Source organism: Anthonomus grandis, chromosome 2, assembly GCF_022605725.1.
Source record: "Anthonomus grandis grandis chromosome 2, icAntGran1.3, whole genome shotgun sequence".
Taxonomy (NCBI): domain Eukaryota; kingdom Metazoa; phylum Arthropoda; class Insecta; order Coleoptera; family Curculionidae; genus Anthonomus; species Anthonomus grandis.
In genome coordinates this window covers 1956108-1977676 of record NC_065547.1, presented here as the reverse complement: position 1 = coordinate 1977676, position 21569 = coordinate 1956108, and the positions used below count along the sequence as shown (strand labels likewise).

The 21569-nt window shown below is 33.7% G+C and overlaps 2 protein-coding genes across 7 annotated transcripts in view; one reads left to right on the top strand and one right to left on the bottom strand.

The window, feature by feature from the left end:
* LOC126748209 (alpha-tocopherol transfer protein-like) overlaps positions 1 to 508 on the top strand; it is a 35479-nt gene extending 34971 nt beyond the window's left edge. Inside the window, exon 6 of the mRNA XM_050457286.1 lies at positions 272 to 508. Coding sequence (XP_050313243.1) covers positions 272 to 423 — 152 coding nt within the window. The 3' untranslated portion in view covers positions 424 to 508. The remainder of the gene's footprint in view (positions 1 to 271) is intronic.
* A 13018-nt stretch (positions 509 to 13526) lies between these two features.
* LOC126750302 (A disintegrin and metalloproteinase with thrombospondin motifs 9-like) overlaps positions 13527 to 21569 on the bottom strand; it is a 354367-nt gene continuing 346324 nt past the window's right edge. For all 6 annotated transcript variants that reach the window (XM_050459873.1, XM_050459877.1, XM_050459874.1 and 3 more), the window contains 6 exons: positions 19416 to 19631; positions 19216 to 19357; positions 18982 to 19165; positions 18791 to 18927; positions 18543 to 18739; positions 13527 to 14579 (listed from right to left, as the gene is read on the bottom strand). In XM_050459873.1, the coding sequence (XP_050315830.1) occupies positions 14487 to 14579; positions 18543 to 18739; positions 18791 to 18927; positions 18982 to 19165; positions 19216 to 19357; positions 19416 to 19631 (969 nt within the window). In that variant the 3' untranslated portion in view covers positions 13527 to 14486. The remainder of the gene's footprint in view (positions 14580 to 18542; positions 18740 to 18790; positions 18928 to 18981; positions 19166 to 19215; positions 19358 to 19415; positions 19632 to 21569) is intronic.

Below are 21569 nucleotides of genomic sequence, written 5' to 3'. Positions count from 1 at the left end.
AAAACACGTGTTTAACTAACTTCCTGAAAGATTGTAGTTTGATGGTCATTTTTATGTGTTTTTCTTATGCAGGGAGTATCTAGATCTCACTTTTTATTTAACACCTATTCATTTTCAGATCCCTATGGATCCCTATATTTTTTTAGACTTCTATAACTTAGGCTCTATTTGTCTGATCCAAGTCATTGATATCTTACAATATTTGTCTTTATTATCGAGAGCTACAATATTTAACCGAATTGACTAAAGTTAAGGTATTTTTTTTTTTTAGAAAAAATCAAAAAAGAAATTAACGACAACGCGGAATATTTCGCATACGAAGAGAGTCAAACTGTAAACGAGGCAAGACGTCCAGGAAAACCGAAAAATGCCGGCGATTTCTTCGGGATGGAGGGCACGTTTAAAAAGCTGGAAGTGGATTGATTAATTATTATTATATAACGACAGTTTGTTTAAATGTTTTTATTATAACCATTTGCTAATAAATATTGAAAAGTGTTTGAAAGAAGAGCTTTGCTTTAATCAAAGTATTCTTTGTATTCTGGGAGGTCAGTTCATGTGACACCACAAATGTGTGTAAATAAACTGTTGGTATGAGAATCGAAATTTCAAATTTCCAATGAGAAGGAGCGAATATATTGGATATGACTAAGATGTGTTGATCCGATTCAAAATGAACCTAGATAAAGAAATTTAAAAACAGATTGGAATAGGCGTGTGCATATATCAGAAGAACACACACATACTAATTTATTCCGATTCTGCCATAATATTTTGTTCACCTATTCATAATCGGTGTAAGTCTTAATCGGCGTTTATATTAAGGGAATAATTAAATCTATTCGTTCTTAAGTTTTGGCTGAGAAAAAAAACCTATAATAATATAATGCTTCTCCCTAAAATTGCTTGGTAATAAAATTAATTTTTAGTTATAAAGTAAGGTAGATACATGTTTCGTATATAGATCGTGCTATAGTGAGATCCGTATTACCCAAAATAATGGCAACACCGCTTGGTTGCGGCTTGCAGGCGGCGGAATTTTTCGTTTTTATTTTTTGAACCGGCAGTTCAATGTTGCCAGGTCTGGTGAAAAATCACAAGATTTGGTGATTTTTTAATCAAATTGGTGATTTGGTGAAAACTTTCTTAAAATCCCTAATATCTGGTGATTTTTTTAAAACGTACCTGTAATTAAATTACTTATTTAAATAAGTCTTACACTTTTACACTTCTTTATTTAAGAAATGCACTTAATGTGTAAAGAAAGTGGAGAGCTTATTTGACGGCGTTAGTTCGTCGTTGACAACAACGTGACTTTTTTTCTGTCTGTCAAAAACGATTCAGGTGTTTTAATTAACGTAAACCTTAACAACCCTATTTTTCATTATTCTTTCATTTTTGTAATAAAAAAATTTGTTTTTTTTTTAAATAAATAAATTAATAAATACATTATATTTAGCTTAATAAATGTGAATAACTACATACCCACAATAAAACAAGCACTTTTACATTATAAAATATCCAATATATATTTAACTCAAGCAAAAACAGATAAATCCATTTTTTAATTAGCAATTATTCTTTTGTTAATTAATTAATAAGGTCCAAAATATGGTATACGAAATCTATAATATTAAACCTTTCACGTACACCATAATTTATTTTGGTAAGTTCACGGACACATTGGCACGTTTTTTGCAAATATCTCGGAATGTTATAAATTGGATTTATCTGGTTTTGCTTGATCGCTCCTCAAATGTTCAATAAGTTAGACGACTTACATAGCCAAAGAGAGTTTATTGTGCGCCATATTAGTATCAGAGTTGCAAGGGTCTAGAAAACTTAAATCGTTTTTTTTATTTAAATCATTTTAATGACTTAAGTCATTTTATTTTAATTCATTTCAAAAATGCTGACTTAAGACTTAAAATTTAAGTCATTTTTTAAATTATTTGTGACTTAAATACTTTTGTCTAAAATAGAAAAAACTTAAGTCAGTAATAAAAGACTTAAATCAGAAGTTATGATTTAAGTCACCGAGAAACGATTTAAGTCATCTAAAAAGGATTTAAGTCATATAAAAATGATTTAAGTTAAAAAAAAAAGATTTAAGTTTATAAAAGACTTAACAAGGTAAACCATTTAATTTATTTGGAAAAGATTTAAGTTTTTAAAGAAAATATTTAAGTCAGTAGTAGTATTCATCGCGTAGCGGAAGATCAATCATACTTCAGTGCCGAGTGTGCCGACGACCAACGCTCTCATGCCCGTCAACTGAAATCGAAAATCGACTTCCGACTAGTCGACTCCAATTTTGTTGCAGTCGTATAATCTTGCGTGTGCGTACTACTGGGCATTTTTGTTGGGGGAATCACAGACCTCGTATTGTATCGTGACAGACAGACAGTATTGTGTTGTGCTATTGTTTTCTGCCAGATTAGTAATATATTAGACGTGTCCCTGGGCAAAAAAACACTTTTTGTGATTTGTGAAGTGAACTTTTTGGATTGTGTTTGTTTATTAATCCAAACAGGTAAGGAATAATATAATTATAATGTTTCCGTTTGTTTTTTATAATTTGAGGGAGGGATACTCAATAGACAATAGGGTTAAGGTAAGTATTATGAACCCACACAATTTACAGTATTTTTGTATTATTTGGCATAATTATTAAAGATTAGATGGTTTTAAACTTATTTAACTATGAAAGGGCGGGTAGTTTTATTTTATAATAATGAAGTAAAAACTTAGTTAAAAACTCCTATAAATTCCATTACTGTGAAGGTAGATATTATCAGAAAACTTACGTTTTTTTTGTATTTCCTGGGTGGATATTGATAACTGAACACTTTGAAATTGAACTAAAACCAAAAAATACGTTTTTCTGCAAAAACATGTAAAACACAAATTTAAATGCCGCGAACCGCACTGAAATGTCACTTTTAATGTATTCTATAAAGCATAGACTATCGATTAAAATTTGAAAAATCCCGAAATTTGTGGGTTCATAATCCTTACCAGACCCTTTTAATCGTATTTAATTTCCTAAATGTTTTACACGGCACACGCCTGTTTAAAATTTCGAACTCTGTATTTTTAAGTTTAACAATAACTCAATTTTATTAAATAGAACGGTATCGGGAACAAATACTTTTTAAATGCACTTTCTACTTCCAATATTTTGATACAATAATTTTTTAAATCGGTTGATAAATAAACCCATAAGAATAAAAAACTTATCAAGTAAATACGTTATAATAAAATTGATTCAATAAAAATAGCATAGAAGAGTCACTGTCACTATAGAATAGGTTATACTGATTTTCGTGTTTATTTACAGAATGTCCAAGGAAGACTTAGAGTTGGATGACGAAATGCTCTTAAATACTGAGAGTGACGATCTAGAAACTCTAGAAGATCCTTTCGCTCCAAGCGAAGATGAGAGAGATCCTAACTACGACCCAGCTACTGAGGCCAGGAACAATTTTAAAACCAAAATAGAGGAATATTTTAACGTAAAGTCATTGGTAAAGCCACAAAATAAAATAAAAAACTATATCAAACCAAGTGACCCAAGATCTGTAATGGAAATTGATGAAGCTTCCGTATCAACTTCTAGTTCATGCTGTCCCCAAGAAGATGAAGATAATGAAGAAACATCAAATGAATCAGCATTATTTGATGGCACATTTTTTAAAATTGTTAGCTGAAGTAATAACTTTAATATTGCTGCAATATGTCAAATTTGTAAAGGCACGAAATCCATTAAAGGAAAAACAACAGTAACAACAAATTTTATAAGGCATTTAAAGGTTAAGCACGCCACAGCGTTTAATGACTATACTAAATACAAAAGAGTTAAAAAACAAAATCTAAAATCAAAATATAAAAAGGATGATAAACTCTCAGAGTCTGAGCAGGTTCAGAAGCCATTTAAGAGCAACAGGCAGCTAGATATTAGATATAGTATAGCTCACGCAGGTGCCATTAGGCAAGATGAATTCGACCAGCGGCTTCTTAAATTTGTTATTAATACCATGAGCTCCGTTTCAGTCCTTAGCAATCCCAATTTTATTCAGATATTTGATAGATTTAATTTGAGAGTTATGTCCAGAACAACAGCTATAAAAAAAATAACGTCGCTAAGTACTAACTTTTTTAGTAACGTTAAATCTTTGCTACAAGATGTGCCATTTGTATGTACCACAGCTGATATCTGGTCATCCAAGAAAAAAAGCTTTTTGGGAGTGACATGTCATTGGATCGATAACCAAACACTTCAACGAAAATCAATCGCATTAGCATGCAGACGCTTTAGTGGAACACACTCATTTGACAAAATTGCAGAGATGTTAGATGATATTAACAATTTTTTTGGCTTGTCTGAAACAAAAATTATAGGAACAGTAACTGATAATGGTTCCAACTTCATTAAAGCTTTCAAGGAATTCGAAAGAAATCTGCACGGGGATATTATCTTGCAAACAGTCCATTATATTATCTTGCAAACGAAGAGCAAGAGTGTGACGATGACGAAGAAATGATATCACAGGCTTCAAAGTTAAACGATGTAGATGAAGATGAATTGATATTGCCTACATCAATTACCTCTGAATATGATGATCAAAGTAACAGCCATTTCATTTTACCCAATCATTTCCGTTGTGTGACCCATACGATAAATTTAATAGCTACAACAGATATAATTAAAACAATAAACAAAAGTCATTCTCTACGTAGTAAGCACACGACCATAATGAATAAGTGTTCCTTATTATGGAATAAGTGTGGCCGCCCAAAGTCTGCAGAGATTGTTAAATAAACATTGGGTCATTACCTTAGCTATCCAGGGGTCACTAGATGGAATTCCTATTATGATGCACTAGCCCAAATTTTAAAGGAAAAAGATAAACTTAATGTTTTGTTTGAAAAATTAGATTTAAAATCACAGGTTCTTAAAGAATCTGATCTGGAATATATTGAATAGTACATTAAAATTCTTCAGCCTTTAGCATATGCTATCGACAAATTGCAAGGCGATCAAAATACCTACTTTGGTAGCGTTTTCCCAACAATCAGAAGCTTTTATTAAATTCAACGCTGTTTTGCCATCTTCGGCACCCGTCGAAAGATTGTTTTCGTTTGCAACATTCATCAATTCTCCTAGGCGGCATGCACTCTCTGATTTAAATTTTGAAAACCTAGTATTATTGAAAGCCAATAAAATATAACGCATTCTACTTTCTTCTACATTATACGCACATGACATACAGGGGGTCGATTTTTGATTTGGGACCAGAGAGCGTCCCCGGGAGAGATAAATACATCCTATTGGTCGAAATGGCTAATAGTTCAGGAGAACTGTCCCTTTTGACACTAAAGACAGTCTTTTTGAGAGAGGTTCGTTCTTTTGCGTTTGGGTAGGTTCTCTTCCCTGATTAGGTTCTCTTCCCAGGAGGGTCCCTGCTCCCAAGTCAAGAAGACCCACGGGCCACTTTTTACTAGACATGAATGGTCCATTTCATAGCTTAATTAAAAACATTGCTTAGTGTCCAAATTTAAAAAAATACTTTCTGACAAGTGAAAAATGTATGTATTATGTATATATTTAAAAAAAGTTGTTTAGGTTGGTTTAATGTTCCCTGTAAATTTAGGTACTTGTTTTATTTTCCTACTTGAATGTATGTTCCTTAGGTTTAGCTGTGTTTAACTTTAATATAAACATTTTCAAAGTTCTAATATAGTGGTTTTATTTCCTCAGGGTGCCGAGTGGTATCTATAATATAACTTAATAATATTGTAACGAAACATTAAAACAAAAAGCTTGCTTTCAGGTTCAGCCAGCTTGAAAAGTGCATTTTACTTACATATATGTTACTTGTCAAAAAAGTCAATGTTACTTGCCTACAGTACTCACTAGTGCAGCCCATACCTATCCTATAATGTTGACCAATTTAATTGTGATCACCCATTGTGAACTTATAAAGTTAGATAAAAGTGATCTTCTAGTTGCATTTCTGCCACATATTAGCCAGTAAGTAAGTACCAGTGTACCAGTAATAAAATAATATTAAAATGTACGAAATATAAATTCTTGAATATAATTTTTGTTATATTCGCTTGAGAATTTTGATTTATATCATTCCTTTTTTTGACATTATATATCAATGACTTAACTCGTACCGCATAATGATTTAAATCAAAATTTAAGACTTAAGTCAAAAATCGACTTAAATCATATCATATTGATTGATTGATTTAAATCTTTTATGACTTAACTGACCGCATAATGATTAAAATCAAAATTAAAGACTTAAGTCATAAATTTGACTTAAATCATGCTATTTTGACTTAAGTCTTTAGTAAAATGACTTGACTTAAAAGAAAACGATTTAAGTCAAGACATAAGATTTAAATCATTTGAATGTTGAACTCGATTTGACTTAAAACTTAAATCATTTTGATTTTGGATGTGACTTAAAACTTAAGACTTAAGTCTATTTAAATTTGACTTGTATCCGTTTTTTCCCCTAAAAAAGATCTTTGTTCGTTGTGCACAATTGCCAAAACTGGAACAGAACAGCAAATAGAGCAGTTGAAAGAGAAGTATCAAAAACATGTTTCAGAAAAAAATAAAGTAAAGGAAATTAAGGAAAACAAAAAACAAGAAGCAAAAGTAAACAGCTCTTGGCTATGTGGGTGTTTTGATCTTCAACAGGTGATATATTTACCCACCTGCAACGAAAATGCGGCTGGCCAATTTCAATTTAACGTTTTAGGATATTGCCAGCAAAGACTGTTTCTGCCGGACGTGGCATGAATGCATAAGCAAAAGAGGGGCATCAGAAATATCGACGGCAATTTATAAAACCCTGCAGTATCACAATGACAATGGGGTGACCCAAGAACTGGATCCCTTTCTTCTGATGGATGTCGAGGCCAAAATAAAAATACTGTCATGGCTGCAATGCTTCTCTATGCTGTAGCTCACTTAGAGAATTTGAAAGAAATATCTTTAAGATTCTTCGAATCCTTTCACGGACAGAATGAAGGTGATTCTGCACACAGTGGTATACGTTCCGTCTCAATTACACCCAATTTTTGCACTGGCAAGACAGAAACAGCCATACAAAGTGAGATCTCTGAATACAGAAGACTTTCTCGATTTTAAACAGCAAAAGATGTAAGGATCTTGACCGTGAGGAAGAGCGATTTAGGAAACCAGATTAAGTGGACAGATATTATGGAAGTAAAAGTTAAGAAAGATTCTCCAGACCAGATCTTTTTTAAAATGAGCCACAATCAACAAAATTATGATAGTTTGTCACTAAAACGAAACCAACAGCATAATATTAGAACGTATGAGCTCAGACGACTGAATGCTGGCCCAAACAATATTAGTAAGGACAAGTACCAGTACTTGGTTTCTCTATGTTTAGATGTTACTCCTGTGATTAGACAAAAATCATCTCATCTCGTGATTAGACAAAGAAGATTTCTTTAAACCTCTGGCTCATCTTAATGACTAATAATTAGTTTTTTATTAGTAGGTTGTAGTACCTTAGTTTTCACGTCTTTTCAACCAAAAATTTTCCAGTTTTATGAGAATTACATTGTTATATTTTAGTTGTTTTCAGAATTTCCATTTTTAATTTTATTTCCTTGTGAGTTTTTCATTTCCAGTGGGCTTAATAAATAACGTTATTATGAATCTTTTTGTGTTGCTCCAAGGGCGTATCTCAGTTTCGTCTCGCCAAATCTGTCTCACGTAGGGGCGTAACTCTTAAAATGTTTTTTCCCCTATTTGTAAATCACTTAACATTGTTTTATTACAACATTCTTCAAGCTATATAGCGTTAGTTGCTACATACAAAAATCAACAAGGTATAATAATTATTACTGGAGTTATTCACAATGAAAGAGCGTAAAATTATTTAAAATCGCATTTCTGAAAAATGAGCAAAACTGAGATACGCCCTTACGTGATAAGACCGACGATATAGAATCGCCAACATATAACGCAATAAAACGTAAAAGCTTATTGTATTCAGTAAAAAGTCTTTTTACGCACCAGTGCGTAATTTGTCAAAAACAAATTTGTTGGTTTTTTTTCGCACTAGTGCGTAAAGTAAATTGGTATTTTCGATTTTTTTTAATGTTTTCTTCCGTGGTAGAAAAAATTTTGTGATGATGTTATACGTGTTCCCGTTTTTTCATTCATAAATTTCCCATTCATAAAAAAATATTTTGTTTTGTACAAGTTTGTTTAATTTATAAAATAAATTGATTCGTGTGGTCCTTCGAGATAATAAATAAATAAAATAGAGTCCACTAGTACTATCCATATGGGCACAATGTCCCTCTCTATTTGGGAAAGTAAATAGGCAGCACTTCTCCCTGGAATAAAATATTTATTACATTTGTAGTTAGTTATAGGAAAAAGAGTACTATGTCCTAGTCTAAAACTATTGGAAATTAGGTCCATAATCTAGCCTTAGAGAAAATATTTGTTATGGAAGATTAACAATATGGTTCTCAAAATATCGCAAAAAATATTATGATCATAATGCACCAAAAACGATGGGGATGACTTAATTGACGTAAAGCATGTTAGAGCAGTTAAAGAAAATTTACGATATAAAAGGTTTTTTATATTACGTTAAAGAAGGTTTACTTTGACTTCAATGATATATTATCAGCATTGAAAAATCTAAATTAACCAATAAACTTTCTAGAAAAAGTACCACTGCGATTAGAAAGAAAGAAAGAAAGAAAATGTGCTATATTACGTAAGAATAATCTTGTGTACAAGCATCCTACAAGCTAAAAAAACAAAACACAAATACAATTTCAAAAATTGACAAGACAATGAACAAAATTAAACACAAGAAGACAAAACTTTTTGAACATACTTGAATTAAAGATAACTAAATAAAACAATCAATTACTAAATAAAGGTAAACTTGTTGACAAAACTAGAGAAGAAAAAAGGAAAAAAAGAAAACTTTCCAACATGTCCAAGGTTAAAACCTATCATTAAAAAAGTCATCCAGGTTATAATATGCCTTAGCCAATAAAAGCGACTTTAATTCTCTTTTAAATTTCTTAACATCCGATATATGTCTAACACACAGAGGAACATGATTGTAAATTTTTTTACTTATGTAAATTAATGAGTTTTTGGTAAGGAAAGACGTAGGAATAGGTAGGGGAACATCATTTACACGACGAGTCAAATGGCCAGTGTCAGAGGGTAGTTTAGGAATTTTGTGAATAAGAGCAGCTGTTTCTAAGATAAAGAGTGAAAAAAGAGTTAGGATTTTTTCAGAAATGAAGAGGGGTTTGCAAGAATCTCTTAACTTAGCAGAACACAGGTATCTAACTGCTTTTTTTTGAATAACAAAGATAATGTTAAGTAGCCCCTTATTGGTTAAACCCCAAAAAGGCAAGCCATACCGAATATGAGATTCAATAAGTGAAAAGTACACTGAACGTGCAACCACCCCTCCCAGCTCTTGTTTTGCTATTCTTACTGCAAAACATCCAGAAGATAATTTCCCAGCTAAATGTAAAATATGATCTTCAAACCGAACGCGACCATCAATGGTAATTCCTAGGAACTTGTAGCACTCTTTATTCTGCAAGAGGGAATTTTCGTCAAACATCAGACCCTGAACATCGCACTTAAACCCCATAATAGACGTCTTTCTTACATTAAACACGAGCCTGTTAGAAGCACACCACCCTGATAAAATCTGAAGGTCTTTAAGGATACAAGTCTTAATATAATCAGAATTTTTATGGCTCCATAGTATGGTGGTATCATCAGCAAACTGAACCACCTTGCCCTGCAGTTTCAATGAACTCAAGTCATCCACATACAGTAAAAATAGCAGTGGTCCCAACACTGAACCCTGGGGAACGCCGCATTTTAGGGATCTAGAAGCAGACAAACGCCCAGACACTGTAACCTTCTGAGTACGATTTGATAGATAGGACTCAAGCCATCGCAACGCTACGCCTCTAAAACCATATTTATCGAGCTTAGATAACAGTATTCCATGATCCACACAGTCAAATGCCTTGGATAGATCACAAAACACTGCCGCCAATGACTCTCCAAAATTCAAGGACACATAGACGCTCTCCAAAAAGCTAAAAACAGCATCATGAGTCCCTTTACCGGCTTGAAATCCATACTGATTTGCAGACAAAATGCCATTATAATGTAAAAAGGACAAAATTCTGCTTTTTGCAAGATTTTGCAAGATTGATCTTAGAGAGGGTAGACAAAATAGAAATGGGACGGAAATTACAAGGCTGATCCAAATCTCCACCCTTATGAAGATACCACTGCCTCTTTTAAACATGAAGGAAAAATGCCATTATGTAAAGAATTGTTTATGGCAGAAGCTAAAGCATTTAAGGCTGAATCAGGCAAAAAGAGTAACAACCTCGAAGATATCCCATCAGCTCCAGATGATTTATGGTTTTTTAGGCGTTTGATTCCATTTTTTACTTCGGTAAGTTCGATAGGATGAAAGAAAAATGAATGCTCAACCGACACTTGTTGAAGATAGTGTAAGGGATCAATGTTACTACGAATGCCCTTGAGCAAGATATTAGGTATATCACAATAATAGTGGTTTAAAATGTCAGGTCTTAACTCCGGTTCCGATACTTTTCTATGGCAATGTCTAAAATCATTAATAATCGACCAACACTCTCTTTGCCTATTTGATGACATATTTAAGCGATCCCTATAATAATTAGATTTTGCTGCTTTAATTGTCTTTCTGTACAGACTACAGTATTTCTGATGATATACAAGGATATTTTCATTCGTGGTATAGTTGCACAATTTAGTCAAAAAACGGAGGTTTTTAGCAGAAATTCTAAGGCCTCTTGTATGGTTTTCGTTTCTTAGTTTTAAGCCTCATTCTAGGAAAGCACTGATTGATCTTATCACACAGAACTTGAAAAAATAAAGTAAGTGGGTCAGAAGCCGTTTCAAGTGCATTCCAATTTACCGAAGCTGTAGCAGCAGAAAAAGCATTGAAATTTCTCCTGCTGAAAATTCTTCCCATATAATGAGATGAAGATGATACAGTATTATATGGCATTTTAGCAAGAATAGCTTCATGGTCGGAAATACCAGATGGGAGTACTGTGCATAAAACGTCATCAAAATTTGTACAGAAATAGTCAATTGTAGTTGCAGATGAAGAAGTTATCCGTGTGGGAGAAAGAACGTGCATTTTCAAGTCGTAAGAATTTAAAATACTTAAAAGAGAAGTACGTGGCAAGGTTTCATCAGTGTAGTTGATATTAAAGTCACCAGCCAATATAACCTTAGAGTGTAGGGACAACTGGGATAAAAGAGAATCAAGTTTGTCCAGAAACATAGCAATATCTCCTGTAGGTGGCCTATAAACACAAAGAATATATAAATTAAAACGCTTACAAAAAGAAAGAGAGAATTCAAAAGCATTCTTTAACAGAAGATTATCATACTTATCAATATTACAAAAAATCGTTTCAATTGTTTGCCTAGCCAAGATCATGGTTCCTCCATGTATAGATTGTTGACGACAAAAATTTGATATAGGAAGATAATCAGATATTAAAAAACATTCACTAGGCCTCAACCAGTGCTCAGTCAGAAGTACAATATCAGGAAAATTACATGTGTCCAGCAAAAGATGAAGCTCATCCATCTTGTTTCTTAGGGATTGTATATTAAGAATAAAGATACTTAAGTTTTTCGAAGAGCTAATTTCAATTTTACTAGTAGAATATGAACATGAATGAGATTCAACTTTCGTGGACATGTCCATAAAAAAGAAGAATCCAATTCACGATCAGTAACTAGTTCAGACTCATTAATTTGATGATTCAAAGACAATTTATTCGATGAACTATTAATTTTAAAATATTTGAAAATATGTGCATGTAATAATGATGCCAAGTCTGAACCAAAGTTACTGGCGTGATTAGACTCCAAAATCCCATACAGATTAATATTATTCTCATGAAAAGCACGATAAAGGGCCTTATTACTATTATAGATTACATTATGGTTTAAATAAGTATAAGGGCTTGTCATCACTAAAGTGTTTGTTGTTTCATAAACATGATTTTGAATTAAGTTTTTTAAAACATCAGATGAAGAACAAATTCCATTTAACATTACTATTAAAAAATCTTCTTTCGTAAAGTCCTTAACTAAATTTGATGCTGTCCTAATCACCTCACTGCTTGAACTGCCCGGCTTCAGGAAACACTGGACCTTGTAGTAAGCTTCAAACTTTAAACGTAAATGTTTTAGGAACACTCTGCTACAATTTCCACCAACAAATAGAAGCCGAGGTCGACTATCGTCAGGTGTATTTGGCCTAATTGGTAGCTGTGTTGGAGAATTAATAACAAAAGATTTGGATATCTGTAACTGTTCCTTCAATGCACAAATGTCGGAATAACAGGTATCTTTTTCAACCTCCAACACCTTTACGGAGTCTAACATCTTCTTATTTAAATTAGTTAAGTCGTTTACGTCTTTTTGTAGCAAGTTTATTTCAGTCTTATAGGTTGAAGACTCATTTTCTAATGTTTTTATCGTTACTATTAAATTTTTATTTAGGATATTTAACTCGCTTATTTGTGAATTGAACTTAAGACTTGCCCTTTCGCTCACTTCCAGTAATGCCAACAATTCAGCTTCTTTGATTTTTAAGTTTTCCAATTCAACTTTAAGCTCTTCATTCCGTTTATGCAGGTTTTCCAGGGATGAGGAAAACTTTCTTTCGGCCTCCGACACTTCATCTTCAAAAACCATGCTGTTTCTTCTCATTCTCTCTATATATGTCTATCATTCTCTTTCAATTCTGTCAACAAATCATAAATCATTTGCTCATTAATTTTTCCTTCCTGATCTCTTTCATTAAAATCATCTTGACATCTTTGTGAGCATAAAATCCTATAGCCTCCCAGTTTTATGGCATCAGAATTTCTTTCCAGACAACTTGGGTGGAATATTGAAATACAAGAGATGCAGCAATAATTTGGAAAATCCCTCTTCTGACAACATTTGAAACTGCGGTTCATTTTAGATTATAAGGCAATGTTATTAAATTGAAATAAATATTAAAACAGGAACTGCAAGTAAACAGTAACTTGAACTTAAAACCAAAGCAGGAAACAAACGTACAACAAAACACACAATTGCACGTCCTACGGTTAATGTTCAATTATTTCAAGTTAAGGTCAATGGTAGCCAGATAATTATAAATTTAGTCAAAACAGGAACTGATTATAAAACAAAAACATTTACTGATGCAGGAACTTAATTAGTTTTTTTGGAAACACTTAAATCAAAACAAAACAAAACGGAGCACCGGCGCCTCCTACGAGTATAGACGTCTACTCTGTACGACTGCTAAACCGATACTGAAACGTTAATTGCCCCAAATAGTCGATTACACCTGCCAGAACAAAAAGTTTAAAACCACAAATAAAACTCGACAAAATTCATTTAAACTTGGTTTATTTATAGCACTCTTATTAGTTTAAACAGTCTTTACAAATACAATAAAAAATGCAAAAAAGCCGCCCTAAACTGGCAGCTACTCAAAAACCGTTCAAGAACAACAAAAAAAAAATTCAAATTAAACGGTCGCTTCCTAAATTAATTTTAATAAATATCTGACAATTATTTACACAAGTGGCAGTACAACTTTCAATTAGTACGTAGTATACATTAATTAGTTCTAATTAAAGAAGAGATTATACAGACGTGATCGAAGAATAGGAAAATAAAAATTAATAAATATGGCAACGAAAAACCCTTAAAAATCTATAAACGAGACGAGCTGTCATGGTTGGAAGACCCCAGAATGTAGGACACACCCTGTATATTAAACCTAATAAAAAAGCCATCTCAATATGAGACGTTTTTTGTACATAAAATAACTATTTGTTGCTTGGCAGTTGTTTTTTTTTTGTTTTAAACAATATAATACCATTTTTCTGGAGATTATTTAATAGTTAGTAGGTCCCCAAACTATTAAAAAAAAAAATAAAAATCACAGAATAGAATATACAAAGGCACTTTTAACACTTATATAATAATACTTGGGATTTTATTACAATAATAAGAAAATAGTGTTGCTAATATAGCAAATAGGACACCGACACAAACACCAAAAAATGATCGCTCGATTTGTCTGAAGTCGTTTCGTCAAATTATTCTTATGAAAAGAAGCATTTTGGTAACTAAGATGCTTACACTAAAATTACACAATGAATGCATGATGAACGGATGATTTTATAGGCAGTACTCTTACACTTAATTCAGTCATAAAACAAGATTTTTCAAATTCTTTTCCTAAAAAATGCAAAGATTCTCTTTCAAGTTCATTGTGCCTGTACTTAGGAACAATTTTCTTCATTTAGGTTTTCAATCAAATTTTTTCGATTTCCATGGCGACTTAAGTGATTTCGACTTTGAGGCCTCCGTAAGTGGGATCGGGCACGCATTCGCCGCAGTAACCTCCGCATTTGCCCTCTATTTGCACGTCAGACTAAAAATAAAAATATATTTAATAATGTTAATATGCTTATTTTGCAAATTTAAAGCGATTAACTAAGAAACTGACTGAAAAAATGCTATAAATACAATGTGCAAAAAGGAGGCATAAACAATTAAAAAATAAAAAAAGTTTAGCTCATGTGAAAAAAAAATTTGTCAACATTTTAAAGGCACCTAATGACTGATGTTTTATACAAAATAAAATTTTAACACGACATTGCTCCAAATCATACGGATAGAATTATACAGATCGTGTTATCGTGAGCTACGTATTATCCAAAATAATGGCAACATCGCTTGGTTGCGGCTTGCAGGCGGCGGAATTTTTCGTTTTTATTTTTTGAACCGGGAGTCAGCAGACCTCACTTTGCTGTGTTACTGCATGTTGCATTAATAATTTTTGAGCGTTATTTTCGTGTTTTTTTCACTCTGGCTGTTTATACCCCTTCCGAAAGAGTTCAACTAATTAAATGGTTGTATGGAGGCAATTCGGCAGTACACTGTGTCCCATTTTGGATGAGACTGCAGGGCATCTCTGTCATTTTTTAAGATAGAGCTTTGCGGTTTTCGCGACCCTGTATCACTTTTTTGTAAAACTTTTAAAGCCACAAACAGAAATATTCTAACTACTTTTGTTCCTGAAATACAGGGTGGAAACGAAAATGTTCACTTTTGGAGATGTTATTATTTCTCAAGCCCTGTATAAGATAGAATAAAAATGAAAACTGCTTATAATAGATATTTTTACATAAAAGTCAGTGGCGTATTTAATTTTTTTTTCTAATGCACTGTTTTTAAGATTGGGCACAAACTTGGTATTTTTTAAATGGAACACCCTGTATATTTTAACGTCAAATTTTTGCATTTTTTTTTCTGAATACATTGATGTATCACAACCTATTTTTTAGTAAATTTTAGCTTCAAAAATCAGAAAAATCCATATTTATTTTTGTTTTTAATAATAGGCCATGAATTCTTACACACATGCATTTAATTATTACTTTTTTAAAACGCCATGTGATTTAAACCTGTTTATTTAACTATATTTTAAACATTAACTTAAAATATTAATATAAACATAAAAATGTTAAAAACAAAAAAAATATATCGGACCAGATTTAACATTAAAAACTAATTAGTAATTACAAGAATCAAATTAGAAAATTAATTACAAAAACCAAAAAAAAAAACAACAAATATAAATTTAATAAAACTGTTCAAACTGCTGTCCATTTTGTCTTATACAAAAACCACATACAGTCTGCATTCGTCTTAAGGCATTTAGAATTATAAAGGGTTGCCTTTGTAAGTTTATGAATGCTTCTTCAGTTGTCGCTCGGAGTTCATTTATATTATTATGCCGATTTGCATAAATTTGATTTTTTAAGTACGACCATACAAAAAAGTCCAAAACACTTAAGTCCGGTGACCTCGGGGGCCATCTGATTGGCCCGTGTGTGCCAATCCAACGTCTATCAAAATGGGCACTTAAATATTCTCTAACTACCCTTGAATTATGAGCGGGCGCTCCATCTTGCTGGAAATATATTTGATGTCGCTGGGCTAAAGGTATGTCCTCCAGCAACTCTGGCAAATTATTTTATTTATATCGTTGGGCAGTTAAGCTACCCTCAAAAATTGTATATACAATTTTAGTGCCCAATACAAAACAGGAAACACTAAAACCAAATCGGCCTTGTTGCTGTCGTTCAAAAGTAATATGTTGGTTTTCTTGATACCAATGTCTGGTATTTTGCCTATTAAATATGCCACTACTGCTTATATGGGATTCGTCAGACCATATTACCTTTTTTACAAAATCCGGATCTTCATTAGTTTTGGTTAAAAACCAATTAGAAAATTCCAGTCGTTTAAACGGATCGTCAGGATGCAATTCTTGAATAATATTTATCTTATACGGTTTAAATTAATGCTTTTTTAAATTTTTTTGCACTTTTGTTTTGGAAACTCCTATCTCTTCCTCTATCTTTCTACAGGAAATTTGGGGTCTTGCTTCCACACACGCTAAAACATTAATTTCGCCAGCTTCATTTCTATCAACATGGGGTTGCCTAGGTTTTGAATAGCAGCCATAATTTAAAAGATTAGATTTTAACCGGAATACCGTAGCCCGAGATGGCTGACGTCTTTCTGGAAACCTAATAAGATCTTTTTTATTTTTTGAATTTTGTAACAAAATAAAATAAGCTAGAGCTTTACCTATTTAAATATAATTGCTGCGCTGCTTCGACATTTTCGTTAGAAAGGTTTAAACATTTTATAATATCATACTTTTCAAAATTTTGGAATTCCATATTTTCACCGTCAGCCATCATTATTGATATGTATTGAGTCTGCTTGTGACTTAGTTTCCATGAATGCAATAAACAAAACATTTTTTTATGCATGTGTCAAAGAATTCATGGCGTACTATTAAAAACAAAAATAAATATGGATTTTTCTGATTTTTGAAGCTAAAATTTACTAAAGAATAGGTTGTGATACATCAATGTATTCAGAAAAAAATTAAATACGCCACTGACTTTTATGTAAAAATATTTATTATAAGCAGTTTTCATTTTTATTCTATCTTATACAGGGCCTGAGAAATACTAACATCTCCAAAAGTGAACATTTTCATTTTCGCCCTGTATTTCAGGAACAAAAGTAGTTAGAATATTTCTGTTTGTGGCTTTAAAGAGAGGAACTGGGAATGAGCAATAAAACTGCTCGTATCTGAAAAAAATATGGGTACAAATGTTTCAAATATTCAAAAACTTGAATATACAAAGGAAATACTTCCTGAAAACCAGTGGCAAACAATGGAATTTTGTGAAACCATGATGGAAAAAGCAAATGAAAACGAATATTTTTTAAAAAATATTTTGTTTTCTGATGAATCTTCTTTTCCATTACATGGCAAACACAATCCTTCCATTGTTCGTTATTGGTCTCAGGCACAGAAGTTTTCAGTTTCGTACCCAGTATCCTCAGAAATTGAATGTTTGGGCAGGTATTTTGGCCGACAATGTTATAGGCCCATTTTTTATTGATGGCACTTTAAACGCCCAAAAGTACCTTGAGTTGCTGCAAAACCAAGTTCTTCCTGCCATTCAAATCCTACTTGTTGTAGATCTGGGATCGGTTTATTTTCAGCAAGATGGCTGTCCTACTCATAACGCGGCTAGGGTAAAAGAATTTTTAACAAATACTTTTCCTAACCGCCTTATTAGTGGGACTGGCAATATTAAATGGCCTCCTAGATCTCCAGATTTGTCCCCAAATGACTTTTATCTGTGGGGTTACCTTAAGCAGACCATTTACAAGCATGAATTTAGTAGGCCAACAAATTTAGAGGAGTTGTAGCTTTTACGATAGGTTAAGTTTTTGTTTAGCGAAAGAAGGCGGTTTATTTGAGCCTTTTATTTAAAAAATGATATGTTGTTAAGTTTGTTTATTAGAGTTTTATTTCTGATTTTTTATTATATTTTAATCAGAGTTGATATTTAATTTTTTATTAGAATAACACTTTAATTTTCATTATGCAAAACACAGCATATTAAAAAGTATAAAAAATCGTTTTTTAGTTTGTCCTTTTTCTTCCAAAAAATTAATTTTCAGATAGAATAAATTAGAATTAAAAAATCAAAAAAACTTGATGAACGCAAAGATGCCTGTAATAAAATCAAAAATCCCTTCAATCTCCTGAAAGTTTGATGATTGTTTTCATATTCCTGGAAAACTGAAAAAATCACTTCTCACACTCACAGACAGCTGGAATAAAATATGAGAAAAACATCAAAGTGACGCCAAAGGCAATACTATCATAATCGAGTTTTTTCTTATCATCATCCGCTTAGTTGGTCAAAATCAGTTGAAAACAAGCACCATGACGATGAAAAAACTTGTTTAAGAAAAAATAGAAAGAAAACTATTAATACTAAAACGAACTTACTCGTTTAGTAATCGATTTGGAGGCAAACTGCCCTGTATTCTTCCATCTGATATCACTAGACAATTTGAACGACGTATGTCGCAAATCGATCGAAAATTGCCCCTGGGGGCAGCTCCCGTGGCTACTGTAACAATCTCCCGCGGTCCCATAAGGAATGCGATGACCCTTTATTTGTTTCGAAAAAGTAAAATCGTCACCTGAAAGTAAAAGTTTTATAAAAATTTACTTATAAAGCAAAATGAACGTACCTAAAATTTGTAGTGACGTAGTATTCAGTCGCACTTTCCAGAAAATCGTCCTTCCGGAATGTTCCGGCCCGATGTTGTCACATACGCAATTATCTCTTCTTTGGCCGTTGTATGGACACGAACTGAGATCTCGTAACCTAAAAATTTATATCGTATAAGTAAATGCCGGTTATAAAGTATGGGTCTTTTACCTTCTGTCATATATTTCAGCAAAATTACTCTGATCAGAGTGCAAACTGATGTATTCTTGCGGGTATGGGGTGTCCATTTTGTAGCAGTACACCTTGACCGCCATACCGTTAATGGAAATGAGGTAATCTTTGTTTTCTCTCGTGCGCATTTTTGTCTGGATTTCTTTGCAATTTTTTTCTAAACCTGGAACATCTTGGTTAGAGAACCGTTAAAATTATTAAAGGCATACATACATTTCCACTGATTACATTTCCGTTTCTTGTAAGGTCTAAGGTTTTTAGCACAAAAATGCCTTTGGACCCTCTGTTTGGTCAACACGTTTATGCAATTTACATCTCTGACTTGTCGGCCCTTTTTGCCACATTCGTGGGTGCACTATGTGAAAAAAAAGTCATCAATATTAATATTTAAAAAAAAAACAACTCGTTCTTACAGGTGTCCATTCCCCTGGTAGCCACATGTACTTGTCCTCGCACCGGTTAATCATGCAGTTCATCACCATTTTCGGTTTTCTGCTCCTGCAGTATTTGGCGGGATTTACGTGGGGTTGATCGCGGTTTATGGGTTTGCGATCGATTACGCCTCCGGGGTGGACTTTGTGACAAGTTACGTGCCGAGTCATCACTCCTTGGCCGCAAGTACGCGAACACTATAAAGAAAAATGGGAATGGTATTGAATCGATTGTAAAATTGATGATAGCATTCAATTAAAAAACGAACGTCGTTTAACAACCGAAACGTCGTGTTACATTAAATAAATAAGACAATGCAAGTCCGACAAGATGTTTTCACTGTACCGTTGTCTACCACCTTCAAAAACAGATTGGATAACCGGTACGGACCCGGAATCAGCAACTTATTTAGAGGCTTTGAGAAAACCAAGATAAAGATGACCAAGGAGGAGGAACACATCAGCTTCCTGCGAGAGACAAGAGACGCCAATGTCATTCCTACTGGTCTACGTCTCAAAACCGCTATACCAGGTAGAAGATCAGAACGTATTCTTGAACGTGCTAGTATGGAGCTGCTGCGATCTCAACTTAGCTACCACCGTTGGAAGAAAGCAAAAATAGAAATCGAATGCATTCAGCGATTCGAAGAAATCAAAGAAGTTACATTGGAGGAAGACTATCGACCAATCTTTGACAAAATAGACTTCACTAGCCAGAAACTAAGAGAAAAGCTAAGAGCAGGTCACCTTTCAAAACTCCAAAACCTTAAATCCAGACGAACCAACAGGACTCAACCAGCACCAACCTCTAACCTCCCCGCCACCATCATTAATGTGTCAAAAAGAACCCTTACCGATGCTGAACAAAAGGTGTTAAACAGAGGACTAAACTTCGTCATATCCTCAAAACCATTCTTTATAGACATAGTGTCTTCAGTAGAATCCACCTACCACGTCCTGAGGCCGATGAATTTCGACACGAGGTAAGGGTTGCTCTGGACTCACTTAAAAAACAGAAACCTTCGCAGAATATCAGCAAAGAAGAGGAAACAGCTCTCAGGAACCTCAGAAGTGAAAAGAACATCAAAATTCTTCCTGCAGATAAGGGCAATGCAACTGTGATTATGGACCTGGAAACCTACGAAAACAAGGTTGAAAAAATTTTGAACAAAGGCGAATACAGGCTACTATCTAAGGATCCGACGACAACCATAGAAGGTCGAATTTACAGAGCACTTAAAAAGTACTCCTCAACATTGTCGGATGCGGTACGCTTTAGGCTGACACCACATTATAGCAAACCTCCACACCTATACGGACTACCCAAGATTCATAAGGAGCAAATGCCTCTGCGGCCCATCACGAGCTCTAGAAATTCGCCGACATCAGAACTCTCGAAATTCCTTTTGGAGATCATTAGACCGATCCAGGGAAATGCAGCGTCTTTCGTGCGAAACTCTGCCCACTTTGTAGACCTTCTTGGAGGGATCGAAGTCGAGACCAATGACAGATTGGTGAGTTTTGATGTCGAAAGTCTCTACACCAATGTACCCATAGGAGAGTCTCTTAACATCATCCGAGACAAACTAAGCAAGGATGCAGCTTTCTCAACTCGGACCACACTGCCTCTGGACGGGGTGATGGAACTTTTGGAGATCTGTCTTCGTAATTCTTACTTTCAGGTCAAGGATAGATTCTACGCCCAAGACGAAGGACTTCCGATGGGTTCATCTCTTTCCCCAGTAATAGCAAACATCTTCATGGAATGGTTCGAGGAACATGCAATAGATGCCTCCCGTTGCAAACCCAAGCTCTGGCTTCGATATGTGGACGACACCTTCATCATCTGGGACAAAGAGGAAAAAGCACTTCAGGAGTTTCTGCTTCACCTCAACAGTTTCAGACCAACAATCAAGTTCACGATGGAGATAGAAAAGGACTCAGCTCTACCTTTCCTAGATGTCCTCGTTCAAAAGGTCGGCGGAAATCTACGAACTTCAGTTTATAGAAAACCAACACATACGGGCCAGTATCTGCACTATGAGTCCAACCATCCTGCAACCACCAAAGTAGGCATCATAAGATCCCTCTACAATAGAGCTCGAACCATCTGTAGAAACGACGAGGATCTCAAGA